General features: G+C 37.2%; 1 protein-coding gene across 2 annotated transcripts in view; it reads left to right on the forward strand.

Moving 5' to 3' along the window:
• Nucleotides 1-14,552, forward strand: part of BTAF1 (B-TFIID TATA-box binding protein associated factor 1) — a 109,547-nt gene that overhangs the window by 53,813 nt on the left and 41,182 nt on the right. For both annotated transcript variants that reach the window (XM_035025040.1, XM_035025048.1), the window contains 5 exons: nt 1,464-1,568; nt 3,250-3,399; nt 3,695-3,837; nt 4,069-4,243; nt 5,711-5,914. In XM_035025040.1, the coding sequence (XP_034880931.1) occupies nt 1,464-1,568; nt 3,250-3,399; nt 3,695-3,837; nt 4,069-4,243; nt 5,711-5,914 (777 nt within the window). The remainder of the gene's footprint in view (nt 1-1,463; nt 1,569-3,249; nt 3,400-3,694; nt 3,838-4,068; nt 4,244-5,710; nt 5,915-14,552) is intronic.

Consider the following 14,552-nt stretch of genomic DNA (forward strand, 5'->3'; position numbering starts at 1 on the left):
GCGTCTGCCTTCGGCTCAGGTCATGATCCCAGGGTCCTGGGATCGAGTCCCGCATCGGGCTCTCTGCTCGGCAGGAAGCCTGCTTCTCCCTCTCCCACTCCCCTTGCTTGTGTTCCTGCTTTCGCTATCTCTCTCTCAAATAAATAAATAAAATCTTTAAAAAAAAAAAAAAAAAAAGAAAGCATGATGGCACTAAAGAGGAAGTGAAAGGAAATTGGCTGGAGGGTAGAGTGTGAGGGAGTATAGATGGCTAGAAGTTTCACCTTGATTGTCTGGTACAGTGAATGGTCTGGTAGTCGTCTTTCCATTTGTCATCAACTCTCTTTACTCTGAGTTCCAGGAAGGCAGAACACAGCAAGGAACATCAATCTTAATAAAGCAACTGGGAAGAAACTACCCCATCTGTGTCACACTCCATAACCATCAGTCATTTTCCTCAGTAATTCCCAGAAATGTCGTCTCCCCACCCCCACTTGATGCTCATTAAAAAAATGTTGGGGACTACGTTTAGCACTAACATGAAGTGGTAATAATTACTCTGTTAATTATTTAACACAGACCAAAACATTTTTTTCAAAAGCCCTTGTAAAGCTTGAATTTACTTATAACTTGAGTAATAATGTTCCTGATGATAGTTAATTTAAACTTGGTGAAGTAAACAGACTGTGGTAGGAATTTTAGTTTACACTGTGCTGGACTAATGCTAATGGTCATCAACACTTTGTAGATATTCCCTAAGATTCGGGGGGATATTTTTGATAAGTAGAGTCCTAGTTAGTAGCATACTAAAAGTCTACTAATTACTTTAAAAAAGTTCTGGAGAGAGGAATTTGAAGGAGGATAATCTCTAAAGGACTGAAAAATAATAATATGCTCTTCACTGTACCCGTTTCCCCACCAATCTAATTAAATAAATCTATAAATACAAAGCAACAGTACTAGATTTTCGGCCTATATCATTGCCTCCTGGAAGACAGGTGCAAAATTAGTGAAAATAAGTGGGGCAACTTTCAGATCTACAAGAGACAGATTGGCCCTGGATGGGCCAGATTATACCTTGCAATTTTTATAAGATAATATTGAGCTAAAGCCATATTATTTTTTGCAATCATATCGAAAAGGAGATGCTTGCACAATTGTTCAGGTGAAGTGAATTTGGCCTTCAGATGTTTTCCCAGCCTTATCTTGTATTTTCTACTAAGCAGACTTTATGCTATGCTACTAGAGAATCTGCATTTTAAAAATACTAGTCTCATGATACTTAATTTTTCCAAACCATTGGAATAACAAATATGATACTGTTGCTCCAAAATCTTGTAAAAATTTGTCACCCAGTCGAACCTTTTTGATAAAGCCATACCATCTGTTCATGATAACACTTGTATTATTTGACTTGTAGCTCTTCAAATAAGCTAACACCTAAAAATTCTATACTATAGATTTGATGCTGTTTTTGTTTTCAGAACTCTTCATCTTGGCTTATACCTATCCTGCCTGATATGCTGCGGCACATTTTCCAGTTTTGTGTTTTAGAAAGCAGCCAGGAAATTCTGGACCTCATTCACAAGGTACACAGTGAATATATCTGTATTCTTTTCCCTGGTAACCTGGGAAAAATTTTTAAATTTTCATAGTTGTTGTACTGTTGTTGGTCGGACATTTTAAGAAATTGGAAATCAACACATTTGAAAAGTGTGATCTATGTGACAAGGAAATAGGCTTCTTATGGAGTATAATAGTTAAGTCTGCTAGGCAAGTGTTTTAGGCACTTTCTGATAGCCTCGATACAGAAAATAAAATGAAGAAAAGACATCTTTATCACTTATTTTGCTGTTTATCCATATGGTTATTGATTCTGTGAAGTATCTTTTGGGATTCATTGGTAATATATAGAGTCTGATTGTTGTGGTTTAGATTTATATTTTTTTCCCTTAGCAAGATTGGTCAGTCATATGTGTTAAAATCTTTAAAGAAGAACCATTTGATATAATTAATAATATTTATTGAGGGAAATGGTACTGTTGTAATTCAGTCTTGAATTATTGCCTCTGAAGCAGCTCATTGTTAACAGCCTTGTATTAACAGTGGTGTTATTGCTATATGTTTTTAGTTATATTTAATGTTAGGCATCAAGAAAGGTACCTTATTGAGTACGATCATGAATTAAGACTTAAATTGTTCTTAATTTATACTAGGATATTACCATCTCTAACTTTAGCAGAGGATATCTACCAGGAGCTGTTATATCTTGAAGTCTGTGCGTGTGGTTTTTTAAAAAGATTTTATTTGGGAGAGAGCGCATATGAGTCGGTGGGGCAGAGGGAGAGGGAGAAGCAGCCTCCCTGCTGAGCAGGGAGCCCGATGCAGGGCTCGATCCCAGGACCCCGAGATCATGAGCTGAGCTGAAGGCAGATGCTTTTTTTTTTTTTTTTTTTAAAGATTTTATTTATTTGAGAGAGCACGAGAGAGAGCATAAGAGGGGAGAGGGTCAGAGGGAGAAGCACACTCCCCGCTGAGCGGGAAGCCTGATGCGGGACTTGATTCTGGGACTCCGGGATCATGACCTGAGCTGAAGGCAGACGCTTAACCAACTGAGCCACCCAGGCGCCCGAAGGCAGATGCTTAACTGACTGAGCCACCCAGGTGCTCCTGAAGTGTGTGTGTTGTATATAGGGCTGCATTAGTATCAAGCTTTATGATATATGCAAAGGATTTCAATGACTGAAATTTTGACAACTTTTATTGTTATGGGTATCTTATATTTTAAATGATTTTCACAAAATATTGAAGGAAATTCTTTCTGTTCCTCTCTTTAAAACTTTCTTTTGTATTCTGTAGTATACAAACCTATCAAGCAGTATTTAAAAATAAGCCTTTATATTGACTTTTAAAATTCATCTCTGAGGGCGCCTGGGTGGCTCAGTTGGTTAAGCGACTGCCTTTGGCTCAGGTCATGATCCTGGGATCCTGGGATGGAGCCCTGCATCGGGCTCCCTGCTCGGCGGGAGGCCTGCTTCTCCCTCTCCCACTCTCCCTACTTGTGTTCCCCCTCACGCTGTCTCTCTCTCTCTCTGTCAATTAAATAAATAAATAAAATCTTTAAAATAAAAAAAAATAAAATTCATCTCTGTGCTTGCTATTTCCTGCTTTTTTTTTTTTTTAAATTCAGTATCCCTAAAAATAAGTATTAGGTTTTATTAGCCCTCACTAGGAAAATTTCACTTTTCATGTTTCTCTTTTACTCTGTAGGTTTGGATGGAACTGTTGTGCAAAGCTTCAGTTCAGTATGTGGTAGCAGCTGCTTGTCCATGGATGGGTGCTTGGCTTTGCTTAATGATGCAGCCTTCTCATTTACCTATTGATTTAAATATGTTGCTAGAAGTAAAAGCTAGAGCCAAGGTAAGTGCAGAGGGACATAATGTATTTGTATGTTCAGCTCTATTAATACGGTAACCATGTAAGAAATTTGTATTGTTTTTTTTTAATTAAGTGTGATTTAATTAATTTAATGTATGGAGAAATTATTTTATGAGGAACTTTGCAAATGCATAATTTTTATCCATTAAAATTTTGTGAAAACTGTTTTTTATTGGGAGAACAAATGAAAGTATTTTTGTGTACAGAGGAGAATTCCCTATTAAATTTTAATGATTGATTTTTACTTAATATTATTTTTTCCCCTCTTTCCCTCTAGGAAAAAACAGGTGGTAAGATACGCCAAGGCCAAAGCCAAACAAAAGAAGTCCTTCAGGAATACATTGCAGGAGCAGACACCATCATGGAAGACCCCTCCACTAGGGATTTTGTGGTTATGAGGGCCAGAATGATGGCAGCCAAGTGAGTATACAAAAATTCAGAAGCCTTTTAACCAGAATATTCTAATGTGTTTGTCAGTACTTCCTCCAGCACACTAGTTACAGAGTAAGAAAAAGTGTAAGAAAGTCTTTTTCATTTTCTTGAAGTTGTCAATAAGATTTATATCTTTCTATAAAGATAAAATAGAAGTTATGTCTTTGCTGGGAAAAGTTATAGCTTCAATAAGGGGAACTTCTTTTTTCTCCCTCATAGATTGTTAGGAGCGCTTTGTTGCTGTATTTGTGATCCAGGTGTAAATGTGGTAACCCAAGAAATTAAGCCAGCTGAATCCCTTGGCCAGTTACTACTCTTCCATTTGAACTCCAAATCTGCCTTACAGAGAATTAGCGTTGCTTTGGTAATCTGTGAATGGGCTGCTTTACAAAAGGTAAGATTTTGCCCAAAAAGTAATGAAGACAAATTAAGTAAACCAATTTCCATTAGCTGTTAGGATTATTTTCATTATATTTTACAAACAAAACAAATTTTCTCTATATAAAAACTCAACAGTTCTAGAAAAGTATTCTAAATTATATAATGTGAAACATTGTTTCTCTTCCATTTGCTTTTAACCTTAGAATTTTTTCTTAGGACCCCTAGTCTGGTACCTGAGACTACTAGCTATGACCATATTTAATGTTTGCTCTTGGTACTACAATCTGTTAAGAAATGTCCCTCCTATGTGTGGAAGCCATCCAGAAACTGTTGGTCATTCATTCCTTTATATCTCAGATGTTCCTGAAAACTATAAAAGATGAGAGGCTTTGAGTAATAGAGATCCATTTGTATGAGTAGTAGCAAGGGCAGAATTTTGGGTCACAGGAAGAATAAAACCTCCACATTTAAATGAAGATCTTCATGTTTTCAAATAAGCCATTCCCTGCAGCCCCTTTAACCTTTAACTTCTAATAAAATGTGTGATTTTGTGTAAGACTGACTTCTGTAAATCAAAGAAACTTCCTGCTGGCTTTGTTTATTCCATTAACTGGAATTCTAGAAATTTAACTGTCTGCACTTGCTGTGAGAGTTTCTTGTTACTGCCTCTTAGCAGTTTGTCAAAGCTATAAGCTATGTCTAAAAGTAACTGAGCCATGCTCTGTTGCAACTGAGACCCCAGCTTTGCCTCTGGAAAGAAGCAAGGCTCATCTGTTTTTAGGCAGGACTCGGTGTGCTGGAGAGGCAGTGATGCTGTGTTTTTGTGCCTCTCAGACTCAGCAGCAAGTGTTGACAGTTCGGTTTCTGGACCCTCACAGAGCTTCTCTGGACTTACTCTGTGAAGCCCAGGCTGATCACCCAGATCCCCTCATGGCTCACCACTGAGGCCATTCCCCCTCTGGTTGGGGCAGGCAACAACCAGAGAGAGTGGGAAGGGTTAGTTAAATTTGGGGGCAGGTAAGTAGCCTTTAAATTATATATCCATTTCTACAGTATGGCATGTGAAGCTATGGGTTCAACTGTTAAGAAATCTAATAATGAGTTTTCAAATAACATTTTTAGTGCATGCTAAGTGTTCTTTTCTGACTGATTTCTTCTTACAGTTATATATTTTTAAATCTGTGCTATATGTATGTAAACTTTGTATAAATTCAGAGTAAAGTAAGAGTAATTAGTTGCAAAATTTAATGGAATTGTAGTTCCATGTGCATGTTCTGAAGTCATTCATATTAAAATTTTAGAGTAGTTTGTGTGATACCTTTTCTCTGTGCAACTAACGATGTTGTTCTGGGAGGTAACAGAACATAGATTCAAAATGAATAGGAATTTAGAACTTTGTAGTTTGCAAGTGAAGATGTATATATCTCTAGAATTATGTTTATATATTTGCCCTGAATATTTTTTGTCTGTTATATTTTAGGAGTGTAAAGCTGTTACCCTAGCTGTGCAGCCACGTTTACTTGATATCCTTTCAGAACATTTGTATTATGATGAAATTGCCGTTCCATTCACGCGAATGCAGAATGAGTGTAAACAGCTTATTTCATCATTAGCTGATGCACATATTGAAGTTGGTAATAGAGTAAACAACAGTGTTTTTACAATAGATCAAGCTAATGACCTGGTGAGTAAAGAAGTGACTTACTTAATTTTAGATTGAGCATGAAATAAAGTTTAGAAATTTGTCATGTGATGTTTACCACAAAAACACTAATTTGTTGAATCTGTCCATGGCCTGATAGCCTGCCACCCATACCCTATAGAAGTTACTTCATTCTATTGACTTTTTTTGAACTTAGAGGAGGGGAATGAATTTTACAAACCAGTATACCTTTATCAGAGAAAGCTGTTCCATTTTTTGGTCATTTCTCAGTTTTGCTTAAAACTGGCGGAGTAGAGGGGCACCTAAGTGGCTCAGTCACTTAAGGGTCCGACTCTTGGTTTCGGCTCAGGTCATGATCTCAGGGTCCTGAGGTCAGCCCTGCATCAGGCTCTGCACTCAGCATGTAGTCTGCTTGAGATTCTTTCCCTCTCCCTCCTCATCTGTCCACCCTCTGCTTTTACGTGGGCTCTCTCTCTCAAATAAAAACAAAACAAAACAAAAACACGAAAACTGTCAGAGTATAGAAAAAACTGCTTCTATATAAGTTGCTGAGTATTTCTCATCCCCTCTCTCAACTTACAATGAAAATATTCAAACATAAAGAAAAGGTAAGAAGAGAATTACACAGTGAACATTCATATACTCGCCAACTAGATTGCATAGTTAACATTTTACTAAATTTGCTTTATCACATATATATGCAGCTATCTACTTATCCAGCCATCAGTTCATCTTATTTTTTTGATGCATTTCTAAGTTGCAGAAATCAGTACACTTCAGCATGTATATATATCATTAACTAAAATTCAGTATTTGTTTTTTGCTCTATTGTGAGGTTAAATTTATTTACTAGGAAGTACACAAATTTAAACTATTTGATGAATTTTAACAGATGGATATACCTATGAAACCCAAACCCGTATCAGGTTGCAGATATACCATCACCACTTCACAATCAATCCCTGCCTATCCCTGCCCTCAAGTAACCATTGTTCTGATTTTTCCTCCACCATAGATTACTTTTGCTGATTCTAGAATTTCATATAATTGGAATCATACACTCTGTGCTGTTTGGTATAAGATTTTTTTTTTTCAGCATGATGTTTTTTAAAATTTATCCATGTTATCAGTGATTCATTGTTTTTATTGATTAGTTTTATTCCATTGTATACACCACAGTTAAGCTCTTTTGATGAACACTTGGGCTGTTCCAGGTGTTTGGCTATTATGAACAGAGCTGCTATAAACATTGTTATACAACTCTTTTTGTAGACCTATATTTTCATTTCTCTTAGATAAGTATGTATGAGTAGAATTGCTGGATCATAGGGTAGATGTTTATTTAGTTTTATAAAAAATTGCAGACCTTTTCCCAAAGTGGCTATATCATTTTACCTTCTAACCAACAATATGTGTGAGTTCTGGTTGTTTCGCATCATCACCAACATTTGGTGTGGTTTTACTTTGTGTTTCCTTGATGACTAATATGTTTGACACTTTTTTTATGTCTTACTGGCCATTTGTAGATCTTCCTTTCTGAAATGTCTGTTCAGATTTTTTGTTTATTTTTGATTAGGTTGTCTTTTCATTATTGAGTAGTAGGAATTTTTTTTTTTTAGTTTATTTATTTGAGAGAGAGAGCGAGAACGCGAGCCAGGAAGGGTAAAAGGAGAGGGAGAGAGAATCTTAAGCAGACTCCATGCTGAGCACGGAGCCCGACACTGGGCTTGATCTCACAACCCTGAGATGACAACCTGAGTTGGACACTTAACCTACGAGTTGGACACTTAACCAACTGAGCCACCCAGGCTCACCCATTTTTTTTTTTTTAAATGTATCCTGGAATACCAATCCTTTGTAAGATAGATGCTTTCTGAATACTTTCTCCCAGTGTGTGGCTTTCCTTTTCATTTTCTTAAGTGTCTTTATTTAGATGAGCAGATATTTTTAATTTTGATGAAATTTATCAATTATGTTTTTTTATGGTTATTGTTTTCTTTGACCTACATTTTTCTCCTAAACTTTGCAGTTCTAGCTTTTATGTTTAGATTTGTCATCCATACTGAATTAATGTTTATAGTGTGAAGTACAAATTGAATTGTTTTTCATAAAGATAACCATTTTTTCTAGTGTCATTTATTGAAAAGATTTTCCATTCCCCATTGGATTGCTTTGGCACCTTTGTCAAAAATTTGTTGAATTTTAAGTGTAGATCTGTATCTGTACTCTATTTGTTCAATCTATTTGTCTCTCATGCCATCCCCAATGTCTTGATTACTGTAGCTTTGTACTTAGTAGGTTTTTGAACTTCGGTGTAAATGAGTTCTTCCTTTGAGTTACAGGATCAGAAACTGAATCACTTCACTTGTGTTGGTTCCTGTGAAAGAGCAGTCTTCATTTCTTATCCCCTTTTCTAATTAGAAAATTAAAAGTTGAAATTTTTTTGTTCTTACCTGTGAGAAAAAGCTAAAATTGCTTTTTTTTTAAGTTGTTTATAAAGTTGTTTTTCTGATTTTTTCCGTTCTATAATTTATCCATTTCCCCCTTTCTTCTCTCTCTCTCTCTTTTTTTTTTTTTTTTGCCTTCTTGGAATGAAATCTCAACCTTCACTCTGTCTTCCCTCCCTACGGAAGGAATTTTTTTTTTAATTTTATTTTTCTTACGATGAAAACTTCCAAGGTTTACTGTCTTAGCAACTTCCAAATATGGTAATATTATTGACTATAGTCATCATGCTGTACATTACATTCCCATAACTTATTTATTTTATAATGGAAGTTTGTACCTCTTGACCTCCTTCACCCATTTTGCTCTCCTCCTCCAAACCTCCCTCCCCTCTGGGCAGCTACCATTCTACTCTCTGTATCTATTAGCTTTATTTGTTCATGTGTTTTTTAGATTACACATGTAAGTGAAATCATAAGGTATTTGTCTTTCTCTGATGTATTTCACTTGGCAGAATGCCCTCAAGGCCTATCCATGTTGTCACAGATGGAAGATTTCATTCTCTTTTATGGCTAAGGTAGTATTCCATTGTGGATATATACTGCATCTTCCTTACTCATTCATCCATCCATGAACACTTAGATTGTTTCTGTATCTTGGCTGTTGTGAATGATGCTGTAGTGAACAGAGGGGTGCATATATCTTTTCAAGTTAGTGTTTTCATTTTCTTCAGATAAATATCCAGAAGTGGCACTGCTGGGTAATATGGTAGTTCTATTTTTAGTTTTTTGAGGAACCTCCATACTGTTTTCCATAATGGCTGCCCCAATTTACGTTCCCACTAACAGTGCACAAGGGTTCCCTTTTTTCCACATCCTTGACAACACTTGTAATTTCTTGTCTTCTTGATAAGCCATTCCGGTAGGTGGTGAAATGTTATCTCATTGTGGTTTTATTTGCATTTCCCTGATGTGAGTGTGATTATAGAGCATCTTTTCGTATACCTATTGGCCATCTGTATGTCTTCTCTGGAAAAATTATTCAGATCATCTGCCCATTTTTTAATCAGATTGTTTTTGTTTTGTTGTTGAGTTATATGAGTTCTTTATGTATTTTTCATATTAATTCCTTATCAAATATATGATTTGCAAATATCTTCTCCCATTCAGTAGGCTTCCCTTTCATTTTGTTGGTGGTTTTCTTCCTGTGAAGAAGGTTTTTAGTTTTTTTTAATTTATTTTTTAAAGATTTTATTTATTTATTTGAGAGTGAGCGAGAGAGAGAGAGAGAGAGAGAGAGAGAAAGAAGGAGCAGGGGGAGGGGCAGAGGGAGAGGGAAAAGCAGACTCCCCGATGAGCAGGGAGCCTGACATGGGGCTCGATCCCAGGACCCTGGGATCATGACTCCAGCCGAAGGCAGACAATTAACTGACTGAGCCACCCCGGCCTCCCCCCCCCCCGCCTTTTGTTTTTATTTATTTATTTATTTATTTATTTATTTATTTATTTATTTTAAAGATTTTTATTCATTTGACAGAGAGAGACACAGCGAGAGAGAGAACGCAAGCGGGGGAGGGGGGGAGGGAGAAGCAGGCCTCCCACAGAGCAGGGAGCCTGATGCCGGGCTCTGTCTCAGGACCCTGGGATCATGATCTGAGCCTAAGGCAGACACTTAACGACTGAGCCACCCAGGCGCCCCTCCCCCCCTTAAAAGATTTTATTTATTTGAGACTGAGGTGGGGAGAGGGGCAGAGGGAGAGGGAGAAGCAGACTCCCAGCTGAGGCTGCCAAGGCTCCATCCCAGGACCCTAGGATCATGACCTGAGCCAAAGGCAGACATTTAACTGAACCATCCAGTGCAGAGAGAGAGCGCGCAAGCGTGCGTGTGTTTGAGTAGGGGGAGAGGCAAAGGATTTGTAAAGCCCTTTAGTTCCACTCTGAAGGCATCCCTTCCCTGCTTAAAAACATTATTTTTGTTTTCCTTGATTTTAGTTTTTTTCCTTTCTTTCTGTTCACACCTCTAAATTCCTCATCTCTCATTATTTCTCAATAATGGATATAGTCCCACTTGGTCTGGTGGGTTTTTTTGGGTGTTTGTTTTGTTTTGTTTTGTTTTTTTGCTTTTCTATGGAAACGTTTTCCTTTTAAAGCTATCAGGGGCACCTGGGTGTCTCAGTTGGTTAGGTGTCCAACTCTTGATTTCAGCTAAGGTCATGATCTTGGGGTTGTGGGATCCAGCCCCACTTCGGGCTCTGTGCTCAGTATGGACTTTGCTTCTCCCTCTCCCTCTGCCCCCTCCCCCCCACTCGCACGTCCACACGCTCTCTCTCTCTTTAAAATAAAAAAAAATAATAAAATCTTTAAATAAAAGTAAAGCTATCAAATGACCCCTTCTTCAGGTCTTTCTTATTCAAACCTCTTACTCTTCAGTGAAACTACTGTTCTGTTTCATGGACTTAATTAAGTGGTTTTGACCTAGTACATCAGAATCTCAGGAAGAAAGTATTGAGGGAAGGGCTGTTTATTTTACTTTAAGGTTTTTATTTTATGCCTGCATACAAAAGTACATACTGTAAGATTCCATTTATATGATGTTCTAAAAGGCAAAATCAACCTATAGAGATAGAAATAGGAAAACTGGTTGGTTCTTAAGCAGGTCGGGGGAGGGGTTGATGAAAAAGGGGCAAAACTTTCTAGGGAATTAAAATGTTCTGTATTTTGATGGGAGTGGTAGTTACATGGGTGTATCAACAAATTTTACACTTTTGATCTCTGTAAATTATGTGCAAATCATTCTTTCTAAATTATATCTGACCTAAAAGTACTGGCAAATAAAAATACTAGTCTTGGCTCACTTAAAAAAAAAAGTTTTTATTTTAATTCCAGTTAACATACAGTGTTATATTAGTTTCAGGTTTACAATATAGTGATTCAGCAATTCTGTGCATCACCCAGTGTTCATCATAACAAGTACACTCCTTAATCCCCATCACCTATTTCATCCACCTCCCCAACCCAGCAAGGGCAATTTTTTAATATTTATTTATTTATTTATTTAGGGCAATTTTAAAAGGTTAGTCTTATTCTTGGCTTAGAGCAGCTATTTCATTGATCTTTCCCATTGACTCCCTATTTTTCTCTTACCTGCCAAATATAAACATTTCCCTAAGATCTTTCTTTGTCACCATTCTCACAATTTAGTTCTTATCCTTGTGCCATGCTTTCTTCTCTTGATCTCTTGAAGTTCTTCTATTAGGGATTTTTAGTTGGATAGCTCATTGTCACTTCAGCTTAACACAACCAAAACTGGAATTTTTTTTTAACAGTAAAATGCCTTTTTCAGTTTGCCTTTTACAGTTGTAAATCTTGCTACCATTTCCTTTCAGAAAGCCTCATACGTTTATCTTTTCTCGGTTTTCATTGCTACAACCTGGTCAAGGGCCTTAGTACTTTATGACTAGGTCCTGACTCATCTCTAATGCTGCAGGTGGTCTCTGGTCCATTTCATCTCCCATGTTGTGCCAGACTTGTAAAGCCCTTTAGTTCCACTCTGAAGGCATCCCTCCCCTGCTTAAAAACATTATTTTTGTTTTCCTTGATTTTAGTTTTTTCCTTTCTTTCTTTTCACACCTTCTCTAAATTCCTCATCTCTTTTCTTTTCATTATTTCTCGAACTTCCTCCCCTTCAGGGTAGTTAGCTTCTTTCCTTGCAGAAGTGTACCATGCTCACTCACTTCCTCTGCCTCACTCATTCTCACTTCTGAGTGTGAGCTCCTGTTTCTTTTGTCAGGAATTGCCTGCCCTCAACCCTCTGTGTTTATCCCAGTTTCATCTCTTAACGTTCTTCCATCTGCACCCTATACTCAGGCCATGATCAGCTGTTCTCAGTTCCCTGGAGAATGCCTCACTTTCCACTCACCACCTCACTTTATTTGCCAAGATGTCCTTACAACTCCAGACTTAACCCATTCTTTAAGAACCCCATTACAAGGGACGCCTCAGTGGCTCACTTGGTTGAGCATCCAACTCTTGGTTTTGGCTCAGGCCATGATCTCAGGGTCGTGAGATCAAGCCCCCTGCCCAGCTCCGTGCTCAGCACAGAGTTTGCTAGAGCTACTTTCCCTCTCCCTCTGCCCCTCCCCCTGCTCACACATGCGCACTCTGTCCTTCGAATAAATAAAATCTTCAAGAAAAATAAAAATCACAAGTGTTAACTTCATCTGGCAGCCTCCACTAATCTTATCCCCTGAGAAGAGTTAAGCAACCCATGTGTCCCACAGTAACTTGCACTTATCTCGGTTATATGTTACATTGTCTTGTTTACTTCTGTATCTTTCTCTACATTTTTTGAGTGTATGAAGACATTGTCTTACTCATCTTTTAGTATTTTTCAGTAGATTCTTGTTGAATGAGTGAACGAATTAATGAATTTGGGGTGATTGGAAAGCTTTTCCTTAGCTTAGAATCATTGAAAATTGACAGAAGCATAGTATATTTAGGACAAACTTAGCAGTGAAATCCTGTTTCTGATAAATCTTATGCAGAACTCAAATAAATAAAATGAAGTGGAAAGTATGAGCTGGTATGTGATTGTGTTTCTTTGTAGTGAGCAAATGGACAAGGTCAAGTAGATACAGCTCAGTTTATAAAAGGAGATCTTAATTAAGTGTGCCTGTTTTGTTTTTCATAATAAGAGGCCAGTATTATCAGTCTTGTCCATAATAGAATTATTTGTAAGTCTGAAAAATTTAGGTTCTGCATTTAAGGGAAAAAAAAAAAGATTCTTCAGTGTAACAGGCTTCTCTAATATTCATCAGACTGGATCTATTTGTAGAGCCTCTAAATGATTACAGTTACCTGTCAAACAAGAAGACTATTTTTGTTATGTAAGCCATCACACAATCTCTAGATGGTAATTAAAAAAACATGCTCACACAAAAACTTGTACATAAATCTTCACAGAATCATTATTCAGTATAGTAACTAAAGGGTGGAAATGATCTTTAAATAATGAATGGATAAATACAATGTGGTTATATCCATATAGTGTGGGATATTTGGCAAGAAAAGGGAAAGAAGTACCACATTTGGTACACCTGGATGGCTCAGTCAGTTAAGCGTCTGCCTTCACCTCAGGTCATGATCCCAGGGTTCTGGGGTTGGGTCCCATATCAGGCTCCTTGTTCAGCAGGGAGCCTACTTTTCCCTCTGCTTGCCGTTCCTCCTGCTTGTGCTCTCTCGCGCACGCTCATTTACTCGCTCTCGCTCTTGTTCTGAGAAATAAATAAATAAAATCTTAAACACTATGAAAAGAAGAAATACCACATTCATCACTACAACACTGATGAACCTTGAAAGCATGCTAAATGAAAGAAACCAGTCACAGGAGATTACATACTGTATTAGTCCATTCATATGAAATGTCCAGAATAGGCAAATCTATAAAGATAGAAAAATATGTAAGTGGTTGCATAGGGCTGGAAAGAAATGAATGATTGCTAATAGGTATGAATTTTATATAGGGGATGATGAAAATGTTCTAAAATTGTGATGGTTGTACAACTCTGTGAATAGAATAAAAATCATTGAATTGTACACTTTAAGTGTGTGTATTATATATGTAAATTATATCTCAAAATTGTTAAAGATGTATTAAACAGTCATTTAATGTGGCTTGTAAAGTTGTCTGATGTCAGAGGGTTATAGCTTTAGGCGGTTCTTGGTAAGTAAAATATTCATGACTATTGCCCCAGTTTCTTTCCCTTTTTTATGCTCCCCCTCCCAACCCCTGGGCATTTTCGCGAGAAGGGAGGTCAAAGAAAGAATGAAAATAATTCAGTTAGTAACACTTAGCCACTTAGCAATAGCTACCCCAAAAGTTTTTAAATTGGGAAGAATATTTTTCCCTGAAAGGTTTGTGAGATTTGGTAACCCTTAATTAAGTTAGTTTATATTTGCTGATAGGTTTCTCATTTCACCAAACTACTATGTTGGCATTCCATGTAATTTTCTCTTAAACTTATTAGATATATTTAAGGGATAGGTAATTTTGTTCATCTCGGTAGACTGTGTGTGTGTGTGTATAGTTGACACACCAGTGTTACATTAGTTTCAGGTATATGACATAGCATAGGCAGTGTAGTCAGTGCTATTGTGATGGTGTTGCATGAAGACTATCTTAAAGAATACAGTGCTAATGTTAAGTCAGATTAAAG

This window comes from Mirounga leonina, unplaced genomic scaffold (assembly GCF_011800145.1).
Source record: "Mirounga leonina isolate KUSES-001 unplaced genomic scaffold, KU_Mleo_1.0 Mir_114, whole genome shotgun sequence".
In the NCBI taxonomy this organism is placed as follows: domain Eukaryota; kingdom Metazoa; phylum Chordata; class Mammalia; order Carnivora; family Phocidae; genus Mirounga; species Mirounga leonina.